General features: G+C 38.2%; 4 protein-coding genes and 1 long non-coding RNA gene across 11 annotated transcripts in view; 3 read left to right on the forward strand and 2 right to left on the reverse strand.

Annotated features, from left to right (window-relative positions):
* Positions 1-12,674, forward strand: part of Sarm (sterile alpha and armadillo motif) — a 96,670-nt gene extending 83,996 nt beyond the window's left edge. For all 6 annotated transcript variants that reach the window (XM_089730307.1, XM_089730308.1, XM_028182117.2 and 3 more), the window contains 9 exons: positions 3,616-3,806; positions 4,211-4,661; positions 5,797-6,042; positions 6,305-7,626; positions 7,821-8,056; positions 9,313-9,602; positions 10,008-10,174; positions 10,557-10,751; positions 11,557-12,674. In XM_089730307.1, the coding sequence (XP_089586433.1) occupies positions 3,616-3,806; positions 4,211-4,661; positions 5,797-6,042; positions 6,305-7,626; positions 7,821-8,056; positions 9,313-9,602; positions 10,008-10,174; positions 10,557-10,716 (3,063 nt within the window). In that variant the 3' untranslated portion in view covers positions 10,717-10,751; positions 11,557-12,674. The remainder of the gene's footprint in view (positions 1-3,615; positions 3,807-4,210; positions 4,662-5,796; positions 6,043-6,304; positions 7,627-7,820; positions 8,057-9,312; positions 9,603-10,007; positions 10,175-10,556; positions 10,752-11,556) is intronic.
* Positions 12,675-16,172: 3,498 nt separating this feature from the next.
* Positions 16,173-17,233, reverse strand: LOC149502187 (uncharacterized). The gene is made up of 2 exons (XR_016323653.1): positions 16,652-17,233; positions 16,173-16,560 (listed from the first exon to the last, which is right to left on the reverse strand). It is a non-coding gene; the product is annotated as an uncharacterized LOC149502187 (long non-coding RNA).
* A 143-nt stretch (positions 17,234-17,376) lies between these two features.
* LOC114248731 (peptidyl-prolyl cis-trans isomerase H) lies at positions 17,377-18,254 on the forward strand. Its single transcript, XM_028182115.2, has 3 exons — positions 17,377-17,594; positions 17,684-17,860; positions 17,943-18,254. The coding sequence occupies exons 1-3, from the start codon at positions 17,511-17,513 to the stop codon at positions 18,234-18,236; spliced, it is 555 nt and encodes a 184-aa protein (XP_028037916.1). The 5' UTR covers positions 17,377-17,510; the 3' UTR covers positions 18,237-18,254.
* LOC114248730 (coenzyme Q-binding protein COQ10 homolog A, mitochondrial) lies at positions 18,249-20,043 on the reverse strand. Of its 2 annotated transcripts, none has more exons than XM_028182113.2 (3): positions 19,802-20,043; positions 19,535-19,669; positions 18,249-18,889 (listed from the first exon to the last, which is right to left on the reverse strand). In XM_028182113.2, the coding sequence occupies exons 1-3, from the start codon at positions 19,864-19,866 to the stop codon at positions 18,424-18,426; spliced, it is 666 nt and encodes a 221-aa protein (XP_028037914.1). In that variant the 5' UTR covers positions 19,867-20,043; the 3' UTR covers positions 18,249-18,423. The 2 variants fall into 2 exon arrangements, with proteins under 2 accessions (XP_028037914.1, XP_028037913.1); XM_028182112.2 differs by having other exon boundaries at positions 19,535-19,690; positions 19,802-20,039.
* A 1,501-nt stretch (positions 20,044-21,544) lies between these two features.
* LOC114248724 (uncharacterized) lies at positions 21,545-26,251 on the forward strand. The gene is made up of 6 exons (XM_028182107.2): positions 21,545-21,783; positions 22,131-22,307; positions 22,874-23,052; positions 23,393-24,757; positions 25,055-25,260; positions 25,807-26,251. Exons 1-6 carry the CDS (start codon positions 21,684-21,686, stop codon positions 26,147-26,149), a joined length of 2,370 nt encoding a protein of 789 aa, XP_028037908.2. The 5' UTR covers positions 21,545-21,683; the 3' UTR covers positions 26,150-26,251.
* The last annotated feature ends 184 nt before the right edge of the window (positions 26,252-26,435 follow it).

A 26,435-nucleotide genomic window follows, 5' to 3' on the forward strand; every position in this document is an offset into this window, starting at 1 on the left:
GTCTCGGGTTGACTCAGTAGAGATAAACTTACTGAAAATCGTTGTAAGAACGTGATAAGTAATAGTATGTATAATGAAGACAGCCCTGAAAATTTAAAACAATACAATTTTTTTTTATTACCCTTGTAGGTAGACGATCATACGGCCCACCTGATGGTGAGTGGCTACCGGCGCCCATGGACTTCAGCAATGCCAGGGGTAGAGCCAAGACGCTGCCTATTATTGCCCAGTGTGCACATTTTTGCCGCAAAAATGCACGTTCCAAATTTACAGGGCTATATACCTATTACTCTGAACTCAATGATAATTTAAGTAACTTAGACGAGAACCATCGCTCTAATATGTCTATACTGCCGCTAAACAATGTGGAATAAACCTTACCTTACCTAATCTGCCCATCTAAGTCAATAAATGTACAACTGTTGCTACATTACGTATTGAAAAAAAATACACATTATCATAGAAAACTTGACCTTACATTTTTGTCTATAGCTCTAGAGTTACCGTATCGAATTTTAATTTCAAGGCAGGCTTGTTTGTGTCCAATTAAACTGAATGTTTAGGAGCAACAACGGGTGGCGCTGGGAGCTCGTTTGCTCAGTCAAGCCAGTCAATTGAATCGAAATTACCATAACAGAAAATGAAAAAAAAAAAAACATAACAAAAAAACATTAGCATTAAAAGTTAGTTGTTGACATTGAAAATTTTCAATTACAATCAGTCCCCGCATAAAGATAATTCTAACTCTATAAAACCTGTACCTCAATTCGATGTTAGATTCAAATTCAGATATCTTTCTGAAACGGAAAATAGCATTTTAAAGTAATTGTATCAATAAAACGAAGTCTCTTTTTACTTATAAAATTCTATACCTCATATTTAGAGTATGGACTGCGTTTTAAGTGCTTGTAAAATACCATGTATTACGCATCTAGAGATACGATGTAGCATTCTCATGTGAGAGTGTTGGCATTATTACTTCCAGACCCAGAGCTTGACTTGATAATTTTTTGAGTCGGGTAGAAAAACAATATTAATAATAACATGGAACATATCACGCATGGTCATCCGGCCTCAATTTAGGATTCCTGTGCTATAGGTACCAGAGACTGACAAACATACTTATAGTATACGTTTTAATATATATATATATAGAAAATAACCACCCAGCAAAGAGCAAACAATCCTGTTCATCCCAGGAATGTTTGCCCGATGTGGGAAACGAACCCACAATAATGACATCTCTAAGCCCCGGGGGGTTATAACAGGTAATCTGGGGGTATGTACCCGCTAAAAAACCTTCCGGTGTTTTCCGACCGGATACCCTATGATTCGTGTGAGGTCGCGAGAGCATCTGGATGCCTAACGGTTTGTCCCCCGCGTGACATATGCATATAAAATTATTGATATAATATATTTTATTTGCGTAATGATTGGTGGTAGTGGGTCTTGTGAGCCTTCGCGCATATTTCTGCCGTGCAGTAATGCATTTCGATTTGAAGGGTAGGGCAGCCGTTGTTCTGTAAAAACAGAGACTTAGAACTCATGTCTCAAGGTGGGTGGCGGCTTTAACGTGGTTGATCTCTATGGGTTCCGGTGGCTGCTTAACACTAGATAGGCCGTTGCTGCTCCATCCTTCTAAGCATTATAAGATATAACGATCAAGATTAAAAAATATTACATACATCTATTCCTCACCTTTCAATTAAGTACGAATATTTTTTTAACAGAACATAATATGTGGAAACTCGCGGTCAACGATGCGCAAAGAAACTAGGCTGTCCATGTAATATAATAATACGATTAGAGGTCATGGAGATACCGCACACCTCTAGATATGATGTGGAAGTCATAATTGTATTAGTTTAAAGACATGGCATACCGGCTATCTTTAAACCGCAACCCGTGTTTACTTCTTGGTGTAACACAAACAATTGAGAGAAAATTAGGGAAATTTAATTTTTTTTAAAAGTACGATCTTTTACAACGAACCGTTAATAGGGTAGATAAGTAGGTAGGACAGATAATAATAACTTTAGAGCTCTAGGAAAACAGGATAGCATAGCCGTATCTTCCTGCCTGAATTATTTCGTTCTAAATTGTCCCAGATTACGATGCGGAATATTGCCAACTACAATAAAATCATCCGGTCTAATCACTAATGTATTATCGCGTTCAAATGCTCATTTTAAATAAATGAAGTTTAGTGATATTCGAATTAATCGTCCGAAAATTCACGTTTAAATATAGACTGTGGGTTATTTCAGCATCACGACCTCGGTTCATAAATTGGCATGTTTATTTTGAAACCGCCCAATACGAGTTACTTGAAAAATATATATATGATAATATAATTGGAAATAAAGGCCACGCCTCCAGTTGCCAATCGCCAGTTGGGATGTAAGTTAGGGCACTTTAGGCTAAATTTTATGAATACAATGTTGCCATGCAACTTTTTAACTAATCCAAATCTAAAATGTAGTTTTTGAAAAGTCCCTAATCTGATTTACGTTGCGACTTACTAGTTCGAACGATCAATATATTGCAACAGTAGTAATCCAACCCTTTGCAAAAAGAAATATTATTTCGTTTTTTATTAGCATTAGTGTTAAATTATATAACATAATATTCCCGCGTGTCGTTATCAATACTAAATTATATGTACCACGTCCAAACAATGTTACCGAGAGAAAATAAACATGAAAAAACCCGACTAATAAAAGTTTCGGAGTTGTGAAAGAACACAAGCCGTCATGAACGTGTCTCACTGGCGGCTGGCCAACAAACAGAGCGGCCAGTTTCATGCGACGTGGCGTAACGTAGGACGTGCATCTAAATATGCACCCTAAGGGCCTCATTTCAGTCACTAACATTAGTGCTTTTCCTATGAGCACCTAATAAAACAAATATCATGCCTAGTGTTAAATGAAAACTTTAAGGAAACAAAAAAGTTTCTCATGCATTAAATTGCAGACAAAAAACAAAAAAAAATCTTAATATTTCTTACAAAAGATGTAAAAAAAAATATGCTCGATTTATAAACCGAAAATCTGTTGATACTAAGCCGCGAGGTTCAAGGTTGTTATTTGTTGCATCCCGCCCGCCCACGCGCACTGAATCATTCGCTCTTCAATCACGACACCCAAGCCAAATCAAATAAAATTGAATTTAAATAACTTGTCTTATACGTACTCATAGTAACACAAGCGAACGATGATAATATCAAACATAAATTATTTATTTGAAAACAAATTCTAGCCACTCACTAATCAGTTTGCGAGAGCATTTCTGTACATTTGATTTTAAACCGTTTCAATCGGTGTATCTACGGACTATTTAATTTAGCTCTGGTTTTATTTTCTTTGCCAGTGTGCGCCAAAACGCGTCACGCACGTACTTACAAGTTTCACTAACATTGGCACTGAACGCTTCCAAAATAATGTCTAGTCTAGATAATACAAGCGAACGGACAGCACACGTTTACGGTCATTCATAATTATTTCAAGAATACCGAAGATATATTTTAAAGCTTAAAACGAAAGGTCATTACCGAGATTACTCGTATATCCTTTTTTACATATCCGATTTCTAACTCCTACATTTTTATTTTATTAGATGGTCTCCAGTACTACGTCGAGTAGCGCGGCCTCCAGTCAGCGTATGCAAAGTTCTTCCCAAAGACTGCAGCACATGGCAACTTCGGAAATGAAAGCCAGCTCGATGAAATCTGATCTGACTGAACTAAAAAGTTCGATTTCCGAAATGAAGAATCTAAGCAGTACAGCAGCTAAAAACTTTGGACAAAGGTCAGTGATAACGCTAAGTACTTAAAACCGCGACACCTATTTCCAATTCTTCACAAAATAACATAACATGTACATTACCTTATTCTTAACCTAGTTTTGTTTTCTTTTTTTTTTTGGTCAATGCGTTTTAAGATAACGCAGACGGTTTTTAACAACATTCAAAGATGTGTTTGCTATTAGCCACGAACAGACACATACGAGCTCACCTGAGCAACCTTGGCTTTCAGCCAATTCTTACCCGCTATTTCTCGGACGTGTTTGCAGTATCACGCCGACAAACAATAGAAACACTACGTTTCCTTGTTAATCTTAACATCGCAACTTTTTTCTAAACGACATACTGCAAATCGTATTGCAAACGCTAACTCGAAGCGTTACTATTTGTAAATCGATCGTGTTTTCAGATTGCGAAGCTCCATGGAAAACATAGTAGATCAAGATGATATGGGCGAACGCCACCTTCCTGATATACGAGATCTTGGTGAAATAAGCGATTTGGGTAATATGAGTGATATGAGCGAGCTCCAAGGGGACGGACCACTGGTGACTTTTCCCGAATCCGATACGCCACCTCCTATGAGTGAAAAACCATCTTTGCTTTCTGGAAACACAGTAGCCGTTGGATCAAGTGCTGCAAATGAATTGAAGTACAGTGCGGCACGAGTCACGTCAGCTAGTTCGACCCGGGTTGTAGCTGACGGTTACAGTGCATCGAGATCGGCCGCGAACAGTGCAAGGATGCGTCGTCTACAGCACGGCGAACTGCAGTATGCTGAAAGAAGTGCGGCTGGAGCATCACATCGACTGCTACAGGCCGAAGGACTTACTGCCGAACAAAACGCCGCGTACCTTCAAGTAAGTATAATAGCCGTTACTTCAAACACAATAATTATAATAAACGCCGGATTTTTTGGTAGAAATTTAGTTTAGTCGGAAAGGCGTGTCGAAGGACGTGACCTCGTACAAAATGCGACCGATCGATATAATAGGGCGCCGCGTCTACATCCACGAATCGCGCAGTGTTGTAGAATTTCTTGCCATGAGAACATCCAAGGCCGCTTATGGCTCGTGAAAACACGCGATCGTGCGGCCGTACAGAAAGTGCACCATGACATCGCGCCTTATCATTTGGACTGGAAGGATTCTGCGGTGTGGAGGATCGCCTGGGGCGGTGAGCTCATTTATCTAGCGGCGCTTATCGTCACACTAACTGAACCACGGTCCTCTCAGTCAGTGTTTGTCCGTCGTGCGCGCTAGCACACGCGGAAGTTAATTATTGCGCGTGCGCGCACGAGTACACGAGCATTTGGTTTTAAATATAGACTCGGAATGTCAGCGGGAGGGGGATCAGCTCCATGGCCCGTCCATCGTGGAGTCCTGTCGCGCTTTCCTCCGTATCCGCAAAATCCTTCGGTGAGCGTTTATTTCTTAGGAAAATTTCGGCGGCGGCCTTCAAAACACGTGACGTTCGTACACAAACTTTAAAATAATCGTAGAAAGCCGACCAGTTTCGCTCTATTGGACTAAATCCAATAAGTGCGATAGGGACGTATGATCCCGGTCGTGACGTGGATTGTTGTCCAATATGAAACCGAACTTTATTCCTGGACAATCGAGACCGATCCGCACACGAGCGACCATGTCGACGAAACGACGTGCAAGACCGAAATTACGTATTTTCATTGCAGTAACTATCAAATATTTGTTTTGTGAATCATTACGTTAAACGGTGCGGTATTTTCGCTAAAAAGTTTGTGATAAAGTGATAACGAGGTCACATTTCGGGACTGCGCGTATTATTTTCACAATCGACCAACCTTCGTTTTAAGACATCACCAATATACATATATACGCAAGTGTGATCGTGTAAAATTTAGTGTATTTCAGTTAGAAATTACGTCATTTATAGAATAAACTCAAAAATATATCTTTTAAAATGTAAACGGGCTGTGCTAATAGAACTGACCTTACCTTGTTTCGTTGGTTCTAGGAGCAGCGTTCCTTAAAAGCGGGTGAAATGAGTGCGCAAGAAGCTAATAATATGTCCGCTTCGAGTTCGAGACTGCAAACCGAAGCTTTCAGTGCCGAGAAAAAAGCTATGGCTTCAGCGCAAGCACGACAAACTGTCACATCCAGTGGGATGTTCTCTCACAAGGAACACTCCACTATGGCACAATCGAATATGACAATCTCGAGCAAGAACCTCACAACCAAATCAACGCTTCTCTCCTCACAGGTATTTAATACAATTAGACATAATAAACCAAAAACAGTTTTTATTTTTTATTGCTTAGAAATGGGGAAACCCATTACTGCTTCACGGTAAAAATAAGCAGGGTGGCGGTACCTACCCGCGCGCACTCACAAGAGGTCCTACCACCAGTAAAAAGTACAGTTGTGATATATTTAAAATATTGCAAAACGTGTCACAATTTTTTTTTTGATCGTAAGTGTAAATTAATGCAAATCATCATATCGGTTCGCTATTTTTCTTTCAGATGAGTCAATTACTGAACGGGACCATCAAACCCGGCGACGAAGATCTCACAAATTTAACTTTCGAGGATTTAAACAATCTAAACGCCAATTCAAATCAAAAAGATGTAGACATGGCCATACAGAAATATTCATCGCGAATGAACGCTTTCATTACATCCATAAAAAACAAACAAATGGATATGAAAAATGCATCTATACATTTCAGTAAACTGAATGAAATGTTGAGGAGAGCTTGGGCGGTACCTACATATGGACACGAACTTGGCTATTCACTTTGCAATACATTGCGGACTTCGGGTGGCTTAGACATTCTGATGGCGAATTGTTTGGAGTCTAACAATCCGGAACTGCAGTTCTCATCTGCCAAATTACTTGAGCAATGTCTCACGACAGAAAACAGGGCGCACGTCGTAGAGAATGGTCTCGAAAAGGTCGTAAACGTCGCATGTGTTTGTACGAAGAATGCGAATTCCGTGGACCACTCTCGAGTTGGTACAGGCATTTTGGAGCACCTGTTCAAGCACAGCGAGAGCACTTGCGATGACGTCATCAAATTAGGAGGTCTGGATGCGGTGCTGTTCGAATGCAGAAAAAACGACGTGGAAACTTTGAGACACTGCGCGACGGCCCTAGCGAACTTATCTCTATACGGTGGCGCGGAAAACCAAGAAGCTATGATCAAGAGAAAAGTACCGATGTGGCTGTTTCCTTTGGCTTTTCATAACGACGACAACATTAAATATTACGCGTGCTTAGCTATAGCGGTCCTAGTCGCTAACAAAGAAATCGAAGCCGCAGTATTGAAATCTGGGACATTAGATTTAGTCGAACCGTTCGTTACGTCACACAATCCTTCCGAATTCGCGAGATCGAATCTCGCTCACGCGCACGGTCAAAGCAAAAATTGGCTGAAAAGATTAGTTCCAGTGTTGAGTTCGAAGAGGGAAGAAGCTAGGAATCTGGCGGCGTTCCACTTCTGCATGGAAGCCGGGATCAAGAAGCAACAGGGGAACACGGAGATCTTTAGAGAAATAGGTGCCATAGAATCGCTCAAGAAAGTTGCCAGTTGCCCAAACGCGGTAGCCTCTAAATACGCGGCGCAGGCCCTTCGACTTATCGGGGAGGAAGTTCCGCACAAGTTATCGCAACAGGTTCCCCTCTGGTCTATCGAAGACGTAAGAGAATGGGTCAAACAAATAGGGTTTTCGGAATACGCTACAAACTTTTACGAAAGCAGAGTCGACGGTGATTTACTGTTGCAAATCACGGAAGAGAATTTAAAAGAAGACATAGGCTTACAAAATGGGATCAAAAGAAAAAGGTTAGTTAGTGTTTATTTGACGGGTCTGGTTACAAGTCGGTATTCTCGTGGCCCAAAAGATTCACAGCCGAAAGTTCGAAACTGACCACTTCAGTCTGATCATTATTACTCATTAGCACCGCGTTATTTCACGTTGCCGATGTGGTGAATGAAAACGGTTGTTACTCATGTATTCGTATTTTACGTTTTTTCAGATTTACCCGCGAACTCCAACAATTAAAAAAAATGGCCGATTACACGTCTCGCGACACAGGGAGTCTGAATGAGTTTTTACAAAGTATTGGTCCGGAATACACTATATACACATACTCTATGCTCAACGCTGGCGTAGATAAAGAATCTATTCGAGGCCTGAGCGACGAGCAATTGGAAAGCGAATGTCGCATTGGCAACAGCATTCACAGACTAAGGATATTGAATGCCATCAAAGGTACCAGGATTTATATTTTTCCAAGGATAGCTTTACAGTGCTTTGTCATGATTGGCTGCCATATAACAACCACGCCTGAGACGCAGCCGAGTCTTGGTCTACCGTTTTTCATTTTATTTGTTTGTTTCGATGGTTGGACAAGCTCACCCGGTGTTAAGTGGTTAGTGGAGCCCATACAACGATATCTACAACGTAAATGCCGCCACCCTCCTTGAGATATAACTTCTAAGGTCTCAGTATAGTTACAACGGCTGCCCCACCCTTCAAACCGAAACGCATTACTGCTTCACGGTAGAAATAGGCAGGGTGGTGGTAACTACCCGTGCGGACTCACAAGAGGTCCTATCACCAGTAAAAATATTATTCAAAGCCTCATACACCACCCCTTCTCTATACATGCTACTAAGATGCTAATTTCATATCTTCCGTTCATATTAACTACAATATCTTTATATGTGATGGTGCGTTGTAGGTCGGTACAGATTGGAAATTGCTGTCGTGCCTGTTTGGGGTAGAAACTGGCGTTAGTCCAATCGAATTGAGACTTTGAACATCTCATATTGATAGATTAATGATTCAAGTTGTGGAATTTATGAACATTGGTCACTGCTAAATAGCATCAACGGTGCACTATAAAAAAAAAAACTTTATTTAAAACGTATAAAAAGTTAGACACGGCACTATCATTATTACAATAAGTTAATTTTGCAATTTCCTATATGTGTATTCAACGTACACTGGGAAATATATCATCTGGGGTCGGCGCAACATGTTTTCTCCTTCCACACTCTTCTATCATATACCATTCCTTTGCTCACTCCCCTCTTACCCATATCGTCTTTCACGCAATCCACCCATTTCTTCTTAGGTCTACCTCTTCCTCTATATCCTTCCACATTCATAGTTAACATTCTCTTACCAACCTCATTTTCATTTCGTCTCATCACAGGTCCATACCGTCCCAAACGCGCACTTCTCTATGCTTCTCTGTCACAGGTACCACTTTCAGACTTCCTCTAACATATTCATTCCGTATTCTATCCATTCTCGTTACCCCACACATCCATCGTAACATTGGCATCTCTGCTGCATGCAATCGCCTTTTATCACTGGGTAATATATATTTGAAGTATTTTGCACATTGCATTCCCTTTCCCATACATATAATTAAAATTTTATTATTCTTACCCTCAATATCGTTCGTACCCAGTAATGTAGATATAAAAAAAGCTAACTCTAGTCAAATTATGTTACAGCTTACGAAAACAGTTTACCCAGTAAAGGCGAAGAGAACATGGAGAAGAATTTGGACGTCTTCGTCAGCTATAGAAGGTCAAATGGATCGCAGCTGGCTAGCTTGCTCAAAGTGCACTTACAGTTGAGAGGTTTCACGGTATTCATCGATGTGGAGAGGCTAGAAGCAGGCAAATTTGACAATAATTTGCTGCAGAGTATCAGACAAGCTAAACACTTCTTGTTAGTTCTCACACCGAACGCCTTGGACAGGTGTAAGAGTGATCATGACAGGAAAGACTGGGTCCATCGAGTAAGTGCATTTTAGTTTGGCAACATATTGTACTTAAAAACCACATTAGTTTAATCTGAAGTAAATTTATTAATATTGTTTTTTTTTTCTTTTTATTTGTTATATAATCGAACTAGCGACCCGCCCTCGTTTCGCTTCGGAAACTGTAATTTATTATTGATTTCTCCGCTATTTAATGGATGTTATTACATATAAACCTTCCTCTTCAATCACTCTAACTTTTTAAAAAAACCGCATCAAAATCCGTTGCGTAGTTTTAAAGATTTAAGCATACATAGGGATATAGGGACAGAGAAAGCGACTTTGTTTTATACTATGTAGTGAAGCTATAAAGTTTTCCAAACCAAATCTAATTATTACATACTTTTTTTTGACAGAAAGTTAACTTTTTTTGTTCTCTTTTAGGAAATTGTAGCAGCGTTACAGTCGCAGTGTAACATTGTGCCAATTATCGACAACTTCGAATGGCCTAAAGCTGAGGAGTTGCCTGAAGATATGAGAGCCGTGTGCCATTTCAACGGAGTCCGATGGATTCACGACTACCAAGACGCTTGCGTCGAAAAACTTGAAAGGTAAGAAGAAAGCATTGCGGTGACGGACATACAAACGGACCAAAATATTCCCACAGTGAAAGAGCTATCAGAATTTTACTTACTTACTTACAGGTGGTTAGGACCTCTTGTGAGTCCGTACGGGTATGTACCACCGCCCTGTCTATTTCCGCCGTGAAGCAGTAATGCGTTTCGGTTTGAAGGGTGGGGCAGCCGTTGTAACTATACTGAGACCTTAGAACTTATATCTCAAGGTGGGTGGCGCATTTACGTTGTAGATGTCTATGGGCTCCAGTAACCACTTAATATCAGGTGGGCTGTGAGCTCGTCCACCCATCTAAGAAATAAAAAAAGAATCAAATACCATGGGTGTTTTAATTGAGTTTTATTATTATTATTTTAGTTTCCTACGTGGAAAGTCTAATCTCGCCAATCGCCTAGAGGGACAGCTAAGAAGCCGCGGGGACGTCCAAACCCCCGGGACCGCAACGATAGGTCGCGGTCCGCCGAACTATCAACGGATGGCGTCTTGCGAGAGCCGCGGTAGTGATAAAGCAGATTGACTAGAGCCGTCCATACACACGCTGCCGCCTATTAGGTAACGAATCATTTTTCTATTTATCGATCTTTAATATGCTTACAACGCCACCTTGATAACCGAGCCAGAAAAGCCAGAGGGTCAAATATGACTATAGTCTAGTTTCCGTCAGAATATTATATAATATATGGGTAGGGTGTATCAAGAACCTGTATGGGAAGCTACTACGACCCTGCCCATTTCTACCGCGAAGCAGTCATGCAGGGGAGTGCTCTGAGGAATTGTTTGAGATGATCCCCTCATCTCCTTTTTATCAACGCATCTCCCGCTATCGGAGCAGAGTTCATCCATATTATCTGGAACCGCTGCGTTCATCGACAGTGCGTTTCCAGAGGTCTTTTTTGCCACGTGCCACCCGGCTGGAATGATCCCCTCCACTGTGTTTCTCGAGAGCTATGACATGTCCTTCTTCAAAGGACGCTTATGGAGAGTATTAAGCGGTAGACAGCGGCCTGGCTCTGCCCCTGGCATTGCTGAAGTCCATGGGCGACGGTAACCACTCACCATCAGGTGGGCCGTATGTTCGTCTGCTTACAAGGACAATTAAAAAAAAACATTGAAGTCCGGTTTGAAGCGTTCCTACATAAATATAGTCCTTGACATTGTGGACGTCGTCATTCACGTCATTCATCTTGTTGTCTATGAGCTCCTATATCCAATAAGCACTAGGTATGCCGGCTGGCTATTTTTAGGAAAAAATATTCATAAGTATCAAAAAGAAGGTGTGCTAAGCTGTACTCTTAGTGTATTAAAGACCCATGCTTTATCTGTAAGGATATAAAAAAAAATGTTTTTCTTTCTTTAGACCACGCCGTAATCGTCATTCCCTGAATAAAGCCACACCAACCACCACGCAAAGTTGTGAACAATTGAACAGTAGTAACGTCTCATCGAAGAGCGTATCTCCAGAAAAATCTTTGCACAGTCTGCCCGAGAGACTATCTGAAAGTAGTGATAATTTAGATTTAAACGAAGCCGAAAGAACATCACGGAGATGTCGTAGCTGCGAAGGAATACTCGACGCAGATGAGCAACGTCACACCCAATTGTCATTGCCTGCGCCTTTAGATGCCGCCACGCAAACGAAGAGAAAACGAAATTTTATGGACAGATGCGTGAACAAAGTGAGACTATGCTGATAGCTGATGATAATAATGATGATAAATAAACATATTCGAATAAAACAGGAACGCATACGCTTGCAGAGTGTGTATTTAAAATGACTGCGTTATTAATTGGACTGTAATCGCATTAATTAAGTGGATCTTATTTTTTAAAGTACAAATGTTGTGCGCACATTGTGTATATAATTTTGTGTACGCATATTTAATTCTAAAAGTGTGCCTAGTAGAAACACATTCGGTATATATTAAAGATTGTAATCTCATTGAGTGCATGTGGAAATTATGTGAAAAGTAATTGCTACCCTGCTGTGTTGGAGGAACATCGCATAAGGTGGTAATGTTGTTATAAAATGGCCAGTTTGCTATTATTATAGTATGGCGTGTTTATTATACGTATAATGTTCTCGATTTTGGCAAATAATATCTCTCTATCTCTTCACTCTCTATAGATTTTACAAAGAGTTAATGGATGTAGCTATTTTACTTTGTCTTATTATCTTGCCAATAAAGTATTGTAAAAAGAAAACAAAATTATAAATTGCAAATGTGATAGCTTAGATCTTCTAGAAATTATATAAAATAAATACAATCACTCAATATAAAAGATTCGCTAGTACATACCTAATTTATTTTTTCACTATTTTATGGAATACTATTGTAAAGACGATGATACTGTGAATTGTACAAAATTTTAATAGTGTGTAGTGTTCATTTTAAGATATAACCATAGAGCTATTTTATCCAGAAGCATTGTATTTATGTACTAGCCTAACAAGAAAATAAATATTATCAAAACAAACTTCGATTTTTTTATTTCTATTGATGGGTATACCATACTAGGATTAAGACTTAAGACACCCCGTCGGTCGGGCGTACTCGGGGTGGCGCCGCGTGTCTGGTTGTAGTGTTGACCGCGGGAACCCCCCTACTCTGACCGGGTTTTGACCCCGGACGGAGATCGGACGCCGGGTGTAAGAGTGCAGGGGAGTCGTTTAGTGGGTGGGCCCTAAATTCCTTGGGCCCGCGGTCTGCTCTCAACACCTGCAGATCGTTGAGTCTCACATACCCCGCGCGCCCCCTAGGCGCGGGGACCTCGTAGGAGGTTCGGCCCTCGGCCCGGAAAAAAAAAAAAAAAACCTATCATGACTTCAATGGTTGACAAATATAGATATCTATATTTTGAAGTAAATAGTTTTTTCAGTACTGTTTCACCATGTTTGTAAATAAAATAAATGATCAGGGAATCAATAAATAATAGTAGAATGTTGATGGCATAATTCAAATTATTTTTTTGCCAATAGAAAATAAAACAGACTGACTTAGAACAGTTGTTATCTGCATTTTTGTGAAAATATTTGACACAATATAATCAATGTACAATACACTATACACTACAAACACAAAATACACAAAAAGGGTTCTACTAAAAATGTCTATTAAGTCCTGTGGGATCTATATCCATAGCACTTATATCCTATGCAGGTGTGATTCTACTTTACATGATTAACGAACATCTAAAACGAGCCCTAGATGACTGGGAAGGCGGAATCTCTTAGTGACAAAAGAATCCGTAACTAATGATATGTGGAGGAAAATGTGTTGTACATTTTGCACCATTAGATCGATTGGCTGATCTTCTATGTAGAGTGGAGAAAAAGAGTAAAGCAGTTGATCTAGCGTGATTACCGCCAAAACCAAAGTCCTAGTAATAGACAGATGGGGTAGGATGATACATTCTCACCGAGACGCCTCCCTGGGACCTCGTCGCCTGGAGGCAGCCGACGACGAAGTGCCACCACTGCGATAGCTGCAACGAGGAGACGGCGGAGCACACGCTCGCGTACTGTCTCGCTTTCGCGGAGCAGCGCCTCTACCCGATGATATGTAGGCGAAGTAAAATGTCCCTTAGAAATAAGGTGACACTCTACAAAACTTGCATACGCCCCGTCATGACCTATGCAAGTGTAGTGTTCGCTCACGCGGCCCGCACTCACTTAAAATCCTTCCAAATTATTCAATCCCGTTTTTGCAGGATAGCCGTCGGAGCCCCGTGGTTCGTCTGGAACGTCGACCTCCATGACGACCTGGACTTAGAGTCCATCAGTAAGTATCTCCAGTCGGCGTCGATGCGCCACTTCGATAAAGCGGCACGACACGAGAACCCTCTCATCGTGGCCGCCGGTAACTACATTCCCGATCCTGCGGACAGAATGGAAAGCAGTCGACGTCGCCCAAAACACGTCATCTCGGATCCTCCCGATCCACTAACGGTGCTTCTAGGTACTTCAAGCACCGGTCACCGTTCTCGTCGAACCCGTCGCTTGCGACGAAGGGCTCGACGAGTAAATTAACTCCCAGACACAGCCCACTGAGTTTCTCGCCGGATCTTCTCAGTGGGTCGCGTTTCCGATCCGGTGGTAGATTCTGCGAAGCACGGCTCTTGCTAGGGTTCGTGTTAGCAACGTCATCAGGTTTGAGCCCCGTGAGCTCACCTACAAACGTTAGGGTCACGCTGAAATAGCCTTTCAAGGCTCTCAGACTAGGTAGAAAAAAAAAAAAAAAAAAAAAAAAAAAAAAGGAGCAGCGCCGCGTTCTCGTTGCAAAAATAGGACCGGACTTGTCGCTTCTAAACGTCCTGGTTACGATACTCGGCAGCGACGAGTCCTGCCAGGCGATGCTCGACGTCTGCGAGACCACCATCACGGAGAAGGAGGCGGCGGAACGAGAGAGGGAGAGCTCTTCTTCCATATCGGCGAGGTGCCTGCGGCCTGCGATGCCGTCCGCATTTTCGTCGTCGCTGTCGTCGCCGAACATACTGTGGAAGGGCAACCCGGTCAGCGGTGTATCGTGTTCCGACCCGGCAGGCTGATTCTGGCCCAGCGGGGTATCCCGGAACACCAGCGGCATTGCCCGGGCGACCTGGTAGGGTCGCCGTACCGCGGAGACCGACGTCGTTGCTATAGTCGACGACCCGTCGGTCGGGCGTCCTCGGGGTGGCGCCGCGTGTCTGGTTGTAGTGTTGACCGCGGGAACCCCCCTACTCCTGGGTTACCTGGTTTTGTTTGACCCAGGACGGAGATCGGACGTCGGATGTAAGAGCGCAGGGGAGAAGTTTAATGGGTGGGGCCCTAAAATTCCTTGGGCCCGCGGTCGGCTCCCAACACCTTGCAGATCGTCAAGTCCCACATACCCCGTGCGCCCCCTAGGCACGGGACCTCGTAGGAGGTTCGGCCCCCGCCCGAAAATAATAATAATAATAAATGGTTAGGAATTGGACTTGGAAAAAATGAATGACTAAATATTAGAATCAGAAGGAGATTATTGTATGTCTGTATTTTAAACTACAGTCAAAACCGTTTACTGCGACATCGTTTAATACAACATGCCGGTTATAATAACCAAGAACAAAGGTCCCGGCTGAATGCCATATGACCGCCTTATTAAAAATATTGCTTTCTACGACATTGCTAATAACGACATACCTCATAAAACGACCACATTTAACTAATATTTCGGAGAATTAGATCTGTTAGAACGACCGGCTAAGCTGTATTGTAAACAATTTGAATAGGTATCCACATTTGTCTTCAATGGCTTTTAAAATCAGGAAAGAAAACAATAGGATTTAGTTTAGTGTAGGGTCTTTTCTAATTCATAGAAACAAAACACGTGCATGCGGTAGTCAAAGCCCGCTTCTTCATATCTCTTCAGTTAGTTTGTTACTCATCTATACACAAGACGCACCAAAACTTTGTGGAGTTATTTGTGAAACTTTCAAAATGTCGCAAAGAAAAATAAAACAAATTAATATTGAAGAAAAATCGCGTATTATATAAATATATTTTTCCAATAATTCCCTATCGATTTGTTTGTACTTGCAAGATACACATTATACATCACCGGTTGTTACGACTATCGGTTTTTACGACTGAATATGAGCAGTCCCTTCGATGTCGTTATAACAGATTTTGACTGTATACTGATAACTATATAGATGTATATTTTGGAACTTTGCAATATTTATACTCTATTTATTATAATACTATATTTATATAATTAAACTTTATACTTTAAATTTCAAATATTTCATAATCAGATATAATTAAAATGATTACATAAAGTAACTAAGTTTTTTTGAAATCTAGATTAATTAACATAAAAAAGTAAACGAAATTAAACCAACCCAAAGTTTTAAGTTACACTGTGGTGGTTGTTGGCATTCACTTTGTAAGTATTCATTCCGATGAAAACTTAATATCAGCCAAAAATAAAACAATAAATAAATAAAACTGCAATAATATGTATACTTTTTTATCTATTAACTTGAATCGAAAATGAACATTCATCACATCCAATTATTACACTAGATTGCACAAAATTACTTTTATTAAGCACATACACCCCACCACATCTACAATCGTATAAATACACATTTTCATCACTGTCAAACACCATTTCAGACAGTCTTACTGTTTCATAAAGCAATAGATCACTATTTTCATGGCAACTTAATGTAGCATCATACTGTTTCCTGGTGCTAGGTTCTCTTAAAACTGACCAAGCTTTTTGTAATAGGCGAAACTTATTATCAGAATCATCAGTTTTATTTTTATCGGGATGTAATGTCAAAGCCAGTCGCTGATAACTTTTCTTCAATTCTTCAAGGCTTGCTGTTCTATCGCAATCTAGTATTTGATAATAATCAATAGGTAGGTCATTACTTCCCATATTTAATAAAAACTCGTAAAAGAGTTTTATTTATAAAAAATAGTTTACCTCTCTATAATTCAATTGCTGTTCCCACTTCCCAGTCTTTGATTAGAATTTTTTTGTATTTTATTTATTGCCTGGCCCAGTCTTTGATTGATTGTTTGAAATTCATTCTTTATTGTATTATCTATAATTTGTTCATTGGACGGGCAAAAGGAGATAGACCATACAAATTTCAATACTCTTGTCACAAAACTATAACCTTTAAATAAATATAAATATAATATATATAAATTTAAATGTATGTTAGGTAAGGAGAATAATGGAATTAAGTTAATTGCTCATGGGATAAAATTTAAGGAAGTGAATTAAGAAAGACATCACCGTAGGTATTTGTTAGATAATAAATAAGGTTCCATTATAACTTATAAGATAGGTATGGCGTTCAAATCTGAAGAAACCCACAATTTACGAAATACAATAATTTACACGACTTTGTCCTTCTCCGAAATAAAGTCCCGCCCAATATACAATTGTTGACGAATAATACCATAGTCGTCTGTGATCACGAATACTTTATGTAGTTATTCTAGGCGTTAGAAATAATTGAAATTAAACGGTTAGGATAGTTTTATTATTATCTACGATTCGCTGAAATAGAAGAAACTGCTATAATCTTAAAATGTAACAAATTCGCTAAACGTGAAGTTTTGTCCTTTGAAGTCACCAGAAATTCCGTTTTTAGATCTGGACAAATAGGCTTGTAAACTACCTAATGTCAAGGAAAGGATGTCAAAAGTATAACCTCAAAATTTGACAGCCGGGTAACAATAAATATCAAATAAACTAAAACATAAAGAAGTTTTAAATTGTTAACACAAATGTAATGTTGTTTTAGTAAAAATTTAAATATTAACACATTGAAATGCCTACTTGGAACCAGATACAGTCACAACTTAGGAATCCTAACAATCCAGTAGTGTTTTTCGACATTACTGTAGGAACAACGGTAAATACCTCCCCGAACTTATTGTTTTTTATTAGATTTAAAAGAACACACAAAAATTTATGTTTATAAAATATTTATGTTTATTTTAGGAAATAGGTCGTATGATATTCGAGTTATTCGCCGACGTAGTACCAAAAACTAGTGAGAACTTCAGAGAATTTTGTACCGGTGAATACAGGCGGGATGGTGTGCCCTTAGGTTACAAAGGAGCTACTTTTCACAGAGTAATAAAAGATTTTATGATTCAGGGTGGCGATTTCGTAAATGTACGTATTAAGTTTTGTTTATGATAAAACGATGCCTAACTGAACATGATGGAAGTTTATTAATATTTACTATTCATTTTAGGGAGATGGTACAGGCGTTATGAGCATATATGGTGGAAGCACTTTTGCAGATGAAAACTTTGGTTTGAAACATGACTCTCCAGGGTTATTGTCCATGGCAAATAGTGGTAAAGACACTAATGGCTGTCAGTTCTTTATTACATGTGCAAAATGTAATTTCTTAGACAATAAGCATGTAGTATTTGGTAGAGTTATAGATGGATTACTTGTCATGAGGAAAATAGAAAATGTACCAACAGGACCAAATAATAAGCCTAAAATACCAGTAACAATATCTCAATGTGGACAAATGTAAATAAAACTTCACTTTAAATTTTATCTTTTTATTATCATTAAATCACAATGGCTCTGCCTCACATTTCTAACAGACTAATAGATAAAATATAATATTCACAAATTTTTACATAAAGTAATCACAATAAATACTCAATAATTATGTACACTGAATTGAACTAATTTTTTTGGTTTGCAATTAGTAAGCGTCAAGTTTTCAAAGTGTGATTGTTTATTAGTAACTTTCTAGGCTGCATTGTTGCCGGCCCATTGCGCCTTCCGACTTCTTTAATGAAAGCACCTTCCATTTGTCGAGCAACTTGGTCAAAAAACAAATTAGATAAATGTGAATGTATAGCTGATCTAAATTCGAATGTTATCTGGAAGTCCACAACACATGACTGCTGTTCTCTTTTTAGACCAGGACTGAATCTCCAAAGGGTCAACATATGGTGGAAGAGTCTTCCATCAGAACACTCTGCTTTTACCAAATGTGGTTTGACTAGCGTAACATTTGAAGTATAGCTTTCATTGATAGGAGGAAAGCCAATGATCAAGTCCGCCTTCAGGTTTCCTGGTGTTTCTTTCAAAACTATAGACTTTTTGCACCACGGTAGGAATTTGTTGTAGCTTCCTACATCTGATACAACTTCAAACATTTGCTCCATTGTGTAGCTGTGAAAATAGATTTATATGAAACTAGATTCCATTTTAAGGTATACAGTAATGGATATAAACAAAAATAAAGATAATGATTTACTGTTAGGCTATTAATCCAGCTATGATTAGTTCATACTAAATATAAAAACATGTTCGGCACTTAAATTGTACAAATTTTTTGTACATTATTTATAAGGATAAACAAGTAGCCTTATAGATCTCACTAAAAGACAACAGCAATAATCATAAGGAATATAAAAATATTGAGCTACATTATAATATGTCTATCTAAGAGTACATCTCTAAATCCTTTCAATTAATATTAAGCAATTACTAGAGACCTTAAACAACACATGAATACAGCTACTTTGAGACAGTCACAATCATACCACTTTTGGTTTTAATGGTTGTTTAACCTTTTAAATTAGAGAGAAGGATTGCTTTGTGGCAAAATTAGCAATACAATATTCTCTACCACCAGTAATTACCTATGGAAATATTTAGATGTTGAAGAGCAAGACGGGGTGAAGTGGAGACAACTTGTAAAGACCCTATGTACCAGCGGAGTACCCTAGGAGTACAACAACAGTGGGTGTCCCATCTTAAGATCACAGTGACTAAAATTTATCAACAGTTTAATTGTTATTTTTTTTTACTCACCCAACAAGTTGCCTTCCAGTATAAACTCTTGTTTTGTTTGTTATTGGCAGGTTTATAAAACTACGATTTTGTTGTTGAATGCCTTGGCAATGACATAGTGCACTACCTTGTCTATTTACGTAATGACCCTGAAAACTATAGGAAGACAAGAGTTTCCTGAGAAAATATTTAAGATAAAAGAGTTATGCATTATTGTAATCGATGAAAACTCTTGGAAATTCATAAATAATAAGAAATTAAAATAAACAAATTCTCAACGTTAGTTACCTGAAAACTACATTTTTCTTGCGAAAAATGTATCGCCCTACGGCACAACTTTGAGAGATAATCATTGTATTAATTCTAATAGTGACTAAAGCATTTATTACTGTTTATACATTTATATTTAGTCATTTTCAAGGGAATAGTTGCACTCACACTGATTGATTTAATACTTTGCAATTTATTTCACGCGTGTAGTCAGTTTTGCTAAATTGTGACGTCACGTCAATAATAATCAGTTGTCACTGCCAAATTTCCTAGTAGTAGTTCTACTTTTCCAAGTGGAAGGTAAAAGTATCAAACCATATAGCCTAATATTAACATTTATTTTATGAAAAATGATAATATGAAGTGAAATGAAATGAAGTTGATTGATTTGGAACACTAATCAATTGGCATGAAATTAAATGAAATGATATGGGTTGATATATAATCTCAGTAAAATGGTGGTTATTTACTAAGATTTTTTCAGTAGGCTTTTTGAAGGATCCGAGAAGCTACGCAAATTAATTTGTGCACTTTCACAGATAGTAAGCCACCGTTATTATACATTCAAACTTAAAAAAACTAAATAGACACATTAAAACAAAAAAGTCTCGGCAATCCAATAGTAGTAGTACCTAGTTCCATTTTTCCAACTAGAAAACCGAAACTATCACACCATACAGCCTAAGCTTTGTAAATTGTGTTGTATGAAAAATTATATTATCATGGAGCGAAATAAACTGAAGTTCAGTTATCCAATTAATCAATTGGGATGAAATTAAATGAAACAAGTAAAACAGTGGTCATTTACTGAGATTTTTTGAGAGATCCCGAGACGTTAGGTCCTGGGAGTTTGTTACATTTTCTCACTTTGTGCACTTTCATAGATTCTAATTAGTTAATAAACCACTTTTAATATACGTTTAAACAGGAAGAAACACAAAATTAACAAAAAAAATGTGAGCAGTCACGGGACGCCTGGCAGACGTGAAACATCGACATTATTTGGTAAAATTAATATGCAGAAATGAACAGATTGTGATAGGAACTAAATATGTCATAATGATAAAATAAAATCTATCGAAAAAATAATTTGTTTTCAAGTAAAACACAGGTTATGGGTACTGTAGTAAACAAAACTGTATACACTACGGAGTATACACTATAGATATCTGAGAGAGATGGCTTAACGCCGGATCGAGTGGGAGAGAATCGCACAGTCGATTGCGCATGGCGAGGTGTCGCCATGCCAGAAATCGGTTTTACGTGTGGCTATAGATGTTTCACATCAAAATAAAACAGTTCACACAGCTTTACTCCTCGCGTTCCCATCAAAAAGTCCTACCAATGCGATATTATACAAAAAAACAAATAGATAATTTTTGTTTTGTTCATTGCATAGGCGCCATGGGCAAAAGGGCAATTTTTGATGTAATGATCAAAGTTGTGTAGTTTGAAATGTTAAATAAAACTGACTGAAAATAAAATTAAGAAATCAAAGTAAAAGAAAACATTTACCGTAGAATGAGCAGCAATGTCCTCTGTAGGATTTACCATCCAGGATTTACTATTTAGTCCATTTACAATATATAATGATTGAGCTTTTGACTTTCTGTTGCATGTAGCATTTTAACTATGATACGGGTTGGGATTTTGAGTTCCGGTAACTATTGCTTAATGCCCCATAAATTAATATGCATTGACAATTATAAACCATAGAAAGAAATATAACGTGTGACTGTGAATGGTTAAGTAATCTGTAAAAATGACACCAACCCATAGATAATAAATTGAATGTATCAATCAAAATATAACCTACCAGCACGTGTGAACTTTGCAGTGTTTTTCAAGTAGGTACTCAAGTTATTAATAATTAATTGAAGTGGAAAATTAGTTGTCGAAAATGGGTAGAAAAGCGAAATTTGATGAGACGAAAAAAGTGAAAAAAGGTCCTGGAAGGAAAGCAAAAAAACAGCCCGATCCAGTATTTAGAAAGGAGCTATGTGAGTATTCCACATAATCGTTTGTTACAAATCAACACAATCTTAATTTCAAGTTTATTACATTTTTAAAAATAACTAAGAAATTGACATTATTATCCACCACCCCGTTATTTTCTGCCAAAAATTCAAATCTACAATTTGTTCTCGAACTACGAACATTTCAAAATTATAGTTAGTTTAAATGATTAGGCAGTTCCCCAATTTTTACCCTAGCACTGTTTTTAGCATTGTGGATTATTTATTCAATAAATACTGACCATTTATAGTCCACATTGTCACACACATGTTGTATATTTATCACATGTCAACCTTTATATTTTCATAATAGTTTTGTTTTCCTATTTTAGTAGAGACTGAAGATCAGGTGAAAAAACTGACTCACAGGCAAAAGCAAAGGGCCGCAAAACGTGCCAAAAAAAAGGCTGAAATAGTTGAAAAAAGAAAAGCTATAAAACAAGGCAAGAAAAATGAAGCTAAAGAAATTGAGACAAATGACGAAGACATTAAAAAACCAGTTGTAAAAGGTAAAGCTCACCAAATAAAAAAAAAACATATTTTTTTGTTTTTGTTTATTGCATAGATGGCTGGACGAGCTCATAGCCCACCTGGTGTTTATTGGTTACCGGAGCCCATAGACATCTACAACGTAAATGCCACCACCCACCTTGAGATATGAGTTCTAAGGTCTCAGTATAGTTACAAAGGCTACCCCACCCTTCAAAGCATTTCTTCTTCACGGCAGAAATAGGCAGGGTAGTGGTACCTACCTGTGCGGACTCACAAGAGGTCCTATCATCAGTAAAAGTTCTTGGTTTTCTCAAATTCCTGTTTTTGAATGTTTGGTTGCTTGCTTTTTAAACCTCTATGATCTTATTGTGAGTAATGCAAAGGGTACCAGCTAACCTATGTTATTTTCCCATCTTCTATCTCCAGTTGTAGTATTTTTCCTTTAGTACTCCTTTTCTTTATCTTTGTTCTTTATTATTCTATTGTGTTCTATCATAGCTGTCTGAAGATGACTTCCAACTATACTTCGTGTAGTTAATGCACCCAAATGAAGCAATATAAAATGGTTAATGTAATATTCCAGGTTTCTCTGATGACAACAAAGAATGGCTGAAACCAAAACAGAAGGTTAAACAACAGAAAAAACAAAAAGATTCAGACAGTGACATTTGTGATCAAGATGAGGGTTCAGAGATGGAGCAGGACTCTGAAGCTGAAAGTGAGCATGAAGAAGAAACAAAAACTGTCAGTGAAAAGTATAAGGTAAAATTAATCTTACAACTTTCTCCTAAGTAGTTAATGAGTGTGTAATAATACTGGTGGTAGAACCTTTCGTGAGTCCGCGCAGGTAGGTACCACCACCCTGCCTACTTCTGTTGTGAAGCAGTAATGTGTTTCGGTTTGAAGGGTGGGGCAGCCGTTGTAACTATACTTGAGACCTTAGAATTTATATCTCAAGGTGGGTGGCGCATTTACGTCGTAGATGTCAATGGGCTCCAGTAACCACTTAACACCAGGTGGGCTGTGAGCTTGTCCACGCAATAAAATAAAATAAAGTAATGGTTTATCACAGAAGATAATTTGATTTGTTAAACACTTGTAGGTGGGAACTCTTGATGATCTATTCAAAGATTCTGATGAAGAGGGGGCGGATCCAAGTTCAGAAGAAGAAGGATCTGTAAATAGTGGCAATGCAGGATATAATTCTGATTCAAGTGAAGAAGAATCTGATGAGGATGGTGATGATGAGGATATGCTGCCTATTGAAAAAGCAAATGTGAAGCTGAAGAAGAAACAAAAGGAGGAAAAGAAATTGGCAGATGAGGAAATGCAATTGAATATATCAAAACAAGATGTTTTTGCTTTCCCTTCAGAAGAAGAGCTACAGAATCCTACCAGCCTTCAAGATGTACAACAAAGGATCAAAGATGTAGTCTCTGTTTTGACAGAGTTTAATAGATTAAAAGAGGAAGGGCGTTCAAGATGTGAATACACAGACTTATTGCTTAAAGATCTTTGTACCTATTATAGTTATAATGAGTTTTTGATGGAAGTTCTTATGCAAATATTTCCTGTACAAGAATTAGTGGAGTTTTTGGAAGCAAGTGAGATTGCAAGACCTGTGACGATAAGAACTAACAGTCTCAAAACTAGAAGAAGAGATTTAGCCCAGGCATTGATTAATCGAGGAGTCAATTTGGACCCAGTTGGCAAATGGAGCAAGGTTGGCCTTGTTATTTACAGTTCCACAGTACCTATTGGTGCAACACCTGAGTATTTAGCTGGTCACTATATATTACAAGGTGCATCAAGTTTTTTACCAGTAATGGCATTAGCCCCTCAAGAAAATGAGAGAATATTAGATATGTGTGCTGCTCCAGGTGGGAAAGCATCACATATAGCTGCTATAATGAAAAATACTGGTGCCTTATTTGCAAATGATGCAAACAAAGAAAGAACAAAAGCAGTTGTGGGAAATTTCCACAGATTGGGTGTAGTCAATGCTGTTATATGCAATTATGATGGTCGACAATTCCCTGAAGTTATTAAAGGATTTGACAGGGTATTGCTTGATGCACCATGTACTGGTACTGGGGTAATTGCCAAAGATCCCAGCGTAAAGACTACAAAAGACCAGAAGGACATACAAAGGTGTTTTAATTTGCAGAGGCAGCTATTGTTAGCTGCAATTGATTGTTGTAATGCCAAATCAAGTACGGGTGGGTATATTGTGTACTCCACTTGTTCTATTTTACCTGAAGAAAATGAATGGGTTGTAAATTACGCATTGAAGAGACGAAATGTGAAATTGGTTCCCACAGGCCTTGATTTTGGAACTGAAGGTTTTATGAAATACAGGCATCATAGGTTCCATCCATCATTAAAATTGACTAGAAGATTTTATCCTCACACACATAATATGGATGGATTCTTTGTCGCTAAATTAAAGAAATTCTCCAATGTCATTGTAAGTTTCTTATCAAGTACCATCGTAATAATGACCTACTAAGGTAACCTGAATTTGCCTTTGTTTTTTACTCTAAATGGTCTTACAGTCCATCTAATATGAATTTACACTGGGGACTTTGCCAATAAGAAATTGATGTCTCAAAAGAAGGGAAAACTTTCTATTATTTCTTCTAGAAAGAAACAATTTGAAAGAAATGAGATTTTACAATAGTCTTATCAATATAGTATAATTGGTGACTCAGTAGTAGTTCAAGAAATAGGTCCATTTTACATATTTAGTGAACTTTATTTTTAGCCTGAGGCAGTTATAGATGATGATGATAAGGAAACCGAAGGTGCAGATGAAGAAACAGTTGACACAAATGAAGGAGATCAGTCTACTGATGCAATTTCTAATAATGTAACTTCCAAGGTCAGTGGCCCCCAGAAAAGAACTTTGGAGCCAGAGTCGAATATAGCTGAGCCACAAACAAAGAAAATGAAAGGTGAAAATGCAAAAAGGTAATTTTCAATTAATGTTTTTTTTTTTTATTGCTTAGATGAGTGGACGAGCCTTGATATATCAGTTCTGAGGTCTCAGTATAGTTACAACGGCTGCCCCGCCCTACAAACCGAAACGCATTACTGCTTCACGGCAGAAATAGGCAGGGTGGTGGTACCTACCCGCGCGGACTCACAAGAGGTCCTCCCACCAGTAATTACGCAAATTATAAGTTTGCGGGTTTGATTTTTATTACACGATGTTATTCCTTCACTGTGGAAGTCAATCGTGAATATTTGCTGAGTATGTATTTAATTAGAAAAATTGATACCTCTCCTGGGATTCGAACACCGGTGCATCGCTCAACACGAAGGCACCGGACGACTTTATCGTTAAGGCCACGACGACTTCTTGATGTTAAGGGAAGTGTTGTTTTTAAAGCAGTGTTTATTTATTTATTATAAAATTACAAGTCTGGTATACCAATTTTATATCAGAGAATAGTACGAACTGTGTTAACATTGAATCATAGAAACAACTAGAAAATTTTATTACCTTATTTTCAGTTCCACTGGAAACGCTGCGGTCAATAAGAAAAATAAAAATAAGAAGGGACCTCAGTCACAGAACCTAAACAACTCAAATAGTAGAGTTCAGGGTAAAATGGGCAGTGCAGAAAAATTGCAAGACTCAAGAAAGCAGCAAGAACCCTCACTACATGGTCAAGGAAAGCAACATGGAAAGAAAAATAGTAAACTTGGTAAAAACAGAAAAGTAAATGGTCTGACTGAAAATAAAAATAAAAAGGGAAATGAAAACAAACCTAACAGTTCCAATCCAATGAAGACAACAAATAAAAAGCATAGTAAAATTAATAAAAATCACAGTAAAATCAAAAGAAAGGTTTGATAAATGTGTATAAATGTGTATGTAAGGATAGCATAAAAGAAAATGAGAATTTATGTGCTATTTGACATATATTGGATTGTAATAAAGTTACTGCTATTATAAGTAATGGTTTTTCTTTCTATATGCATAATTATATCAATTTATGACATTTAAATAGGTATTGAACACTTAAAAAAAACTGAAATATTACTTTAGATGCCTCCACCTAATACTAAATTGATCTAATGGTTATAAAATATATGGCAAATTTCGTATTAAAATAACAACCCTGAAAATCTTCGTAAAT

Source organism: Bombyx mandarina, chromosome 10 (assembly GCF_030267445.1).
Source record: "Bombyx mandarina strain Sakado chromosome 10, ASM3026744v2".
NCBI classification, from domain to species: domain Eukaryota; kingdom Metazoa; phylum Arthropoda; class Insecta; order Lepidoptera; family Bombycidae; genus Bombyx; species Bombyx mandarina.

What these genes read in the sequence shown, in the direction of transcription:
- LOC114248731 (XM_028182115.2), top strand. Translation starts at nt 17,511, where the DNA reads ATGCCTACTTGGAACCAGATACAGTCACAACTTAGGAATCCTAACAAT. An exon ending in ACATTACTGTAGGAACAACG is followed by an intron (nt 17,595 to 17,683) that starts GTAAATACCTCC and finishes TGTTTATTTTAG; the next exon opens with GAAATAGGTCGTATGATATT. An exon ending in AGGGTGGCGATTTCGTAAAT is followed by an intron (nt 17,861 to 17,942) that starts GTACGTATTAAG and finishes TATTCATTTTAG; the next exon opens with GGAGATGGTACAGGCGTTAT.
- LOC114248730 (XM_028182112.2), bottom strand. Translation starts at nt 19,866, where the DNA reads ATGATTATCTCTCAAAGTTGTGCCGTAGGGCGATACATTTTTCGCAAG. An exon ending in AAGAAAAATGTAGTTTTCAG is followed by an intron (nt 19,691 to 19,801) that starts GTAACTAACGTT and finishes ATATTTTCTCAG; the next exon opens with GAAACTCTTGTCTTCCTATA. An exon ending in ACTGGAAGGCAACTTGTTGG is followed by an intron (nt 18,890 to 19,534) that starts GTGAGTAAAAAA and finishes CTATTTTCACAG; the next exon opens with CTACACAATGGAGCAAATGT.
- LOC114248724 (XM_028182107.2), top strand. Translation starts at nt 21,684, where the DNA reads ATGGGTAGAAAAGCGAAATTTGATGAGACGAAAAAAGTGAAAAAAGGT. An exon ending in AGTATTTAGAAAGGAGCTAT is followed by an intron (nt 21,784 to 22,130) that starts GTGAGTATTCCA and finishes TTCCTATTTTAG; the next exon opens with TAGAGACTGAAGATCAGGTG. An exon ending in AGAAATTCTCCAATGTCATT is followed by an intron (nt 24,758 to 25,054) that starts GTAAGTTTCTTA and finishes CTTTATTTTTAG; the next exon opens with CCTGAGGCAGTTATAGATGA.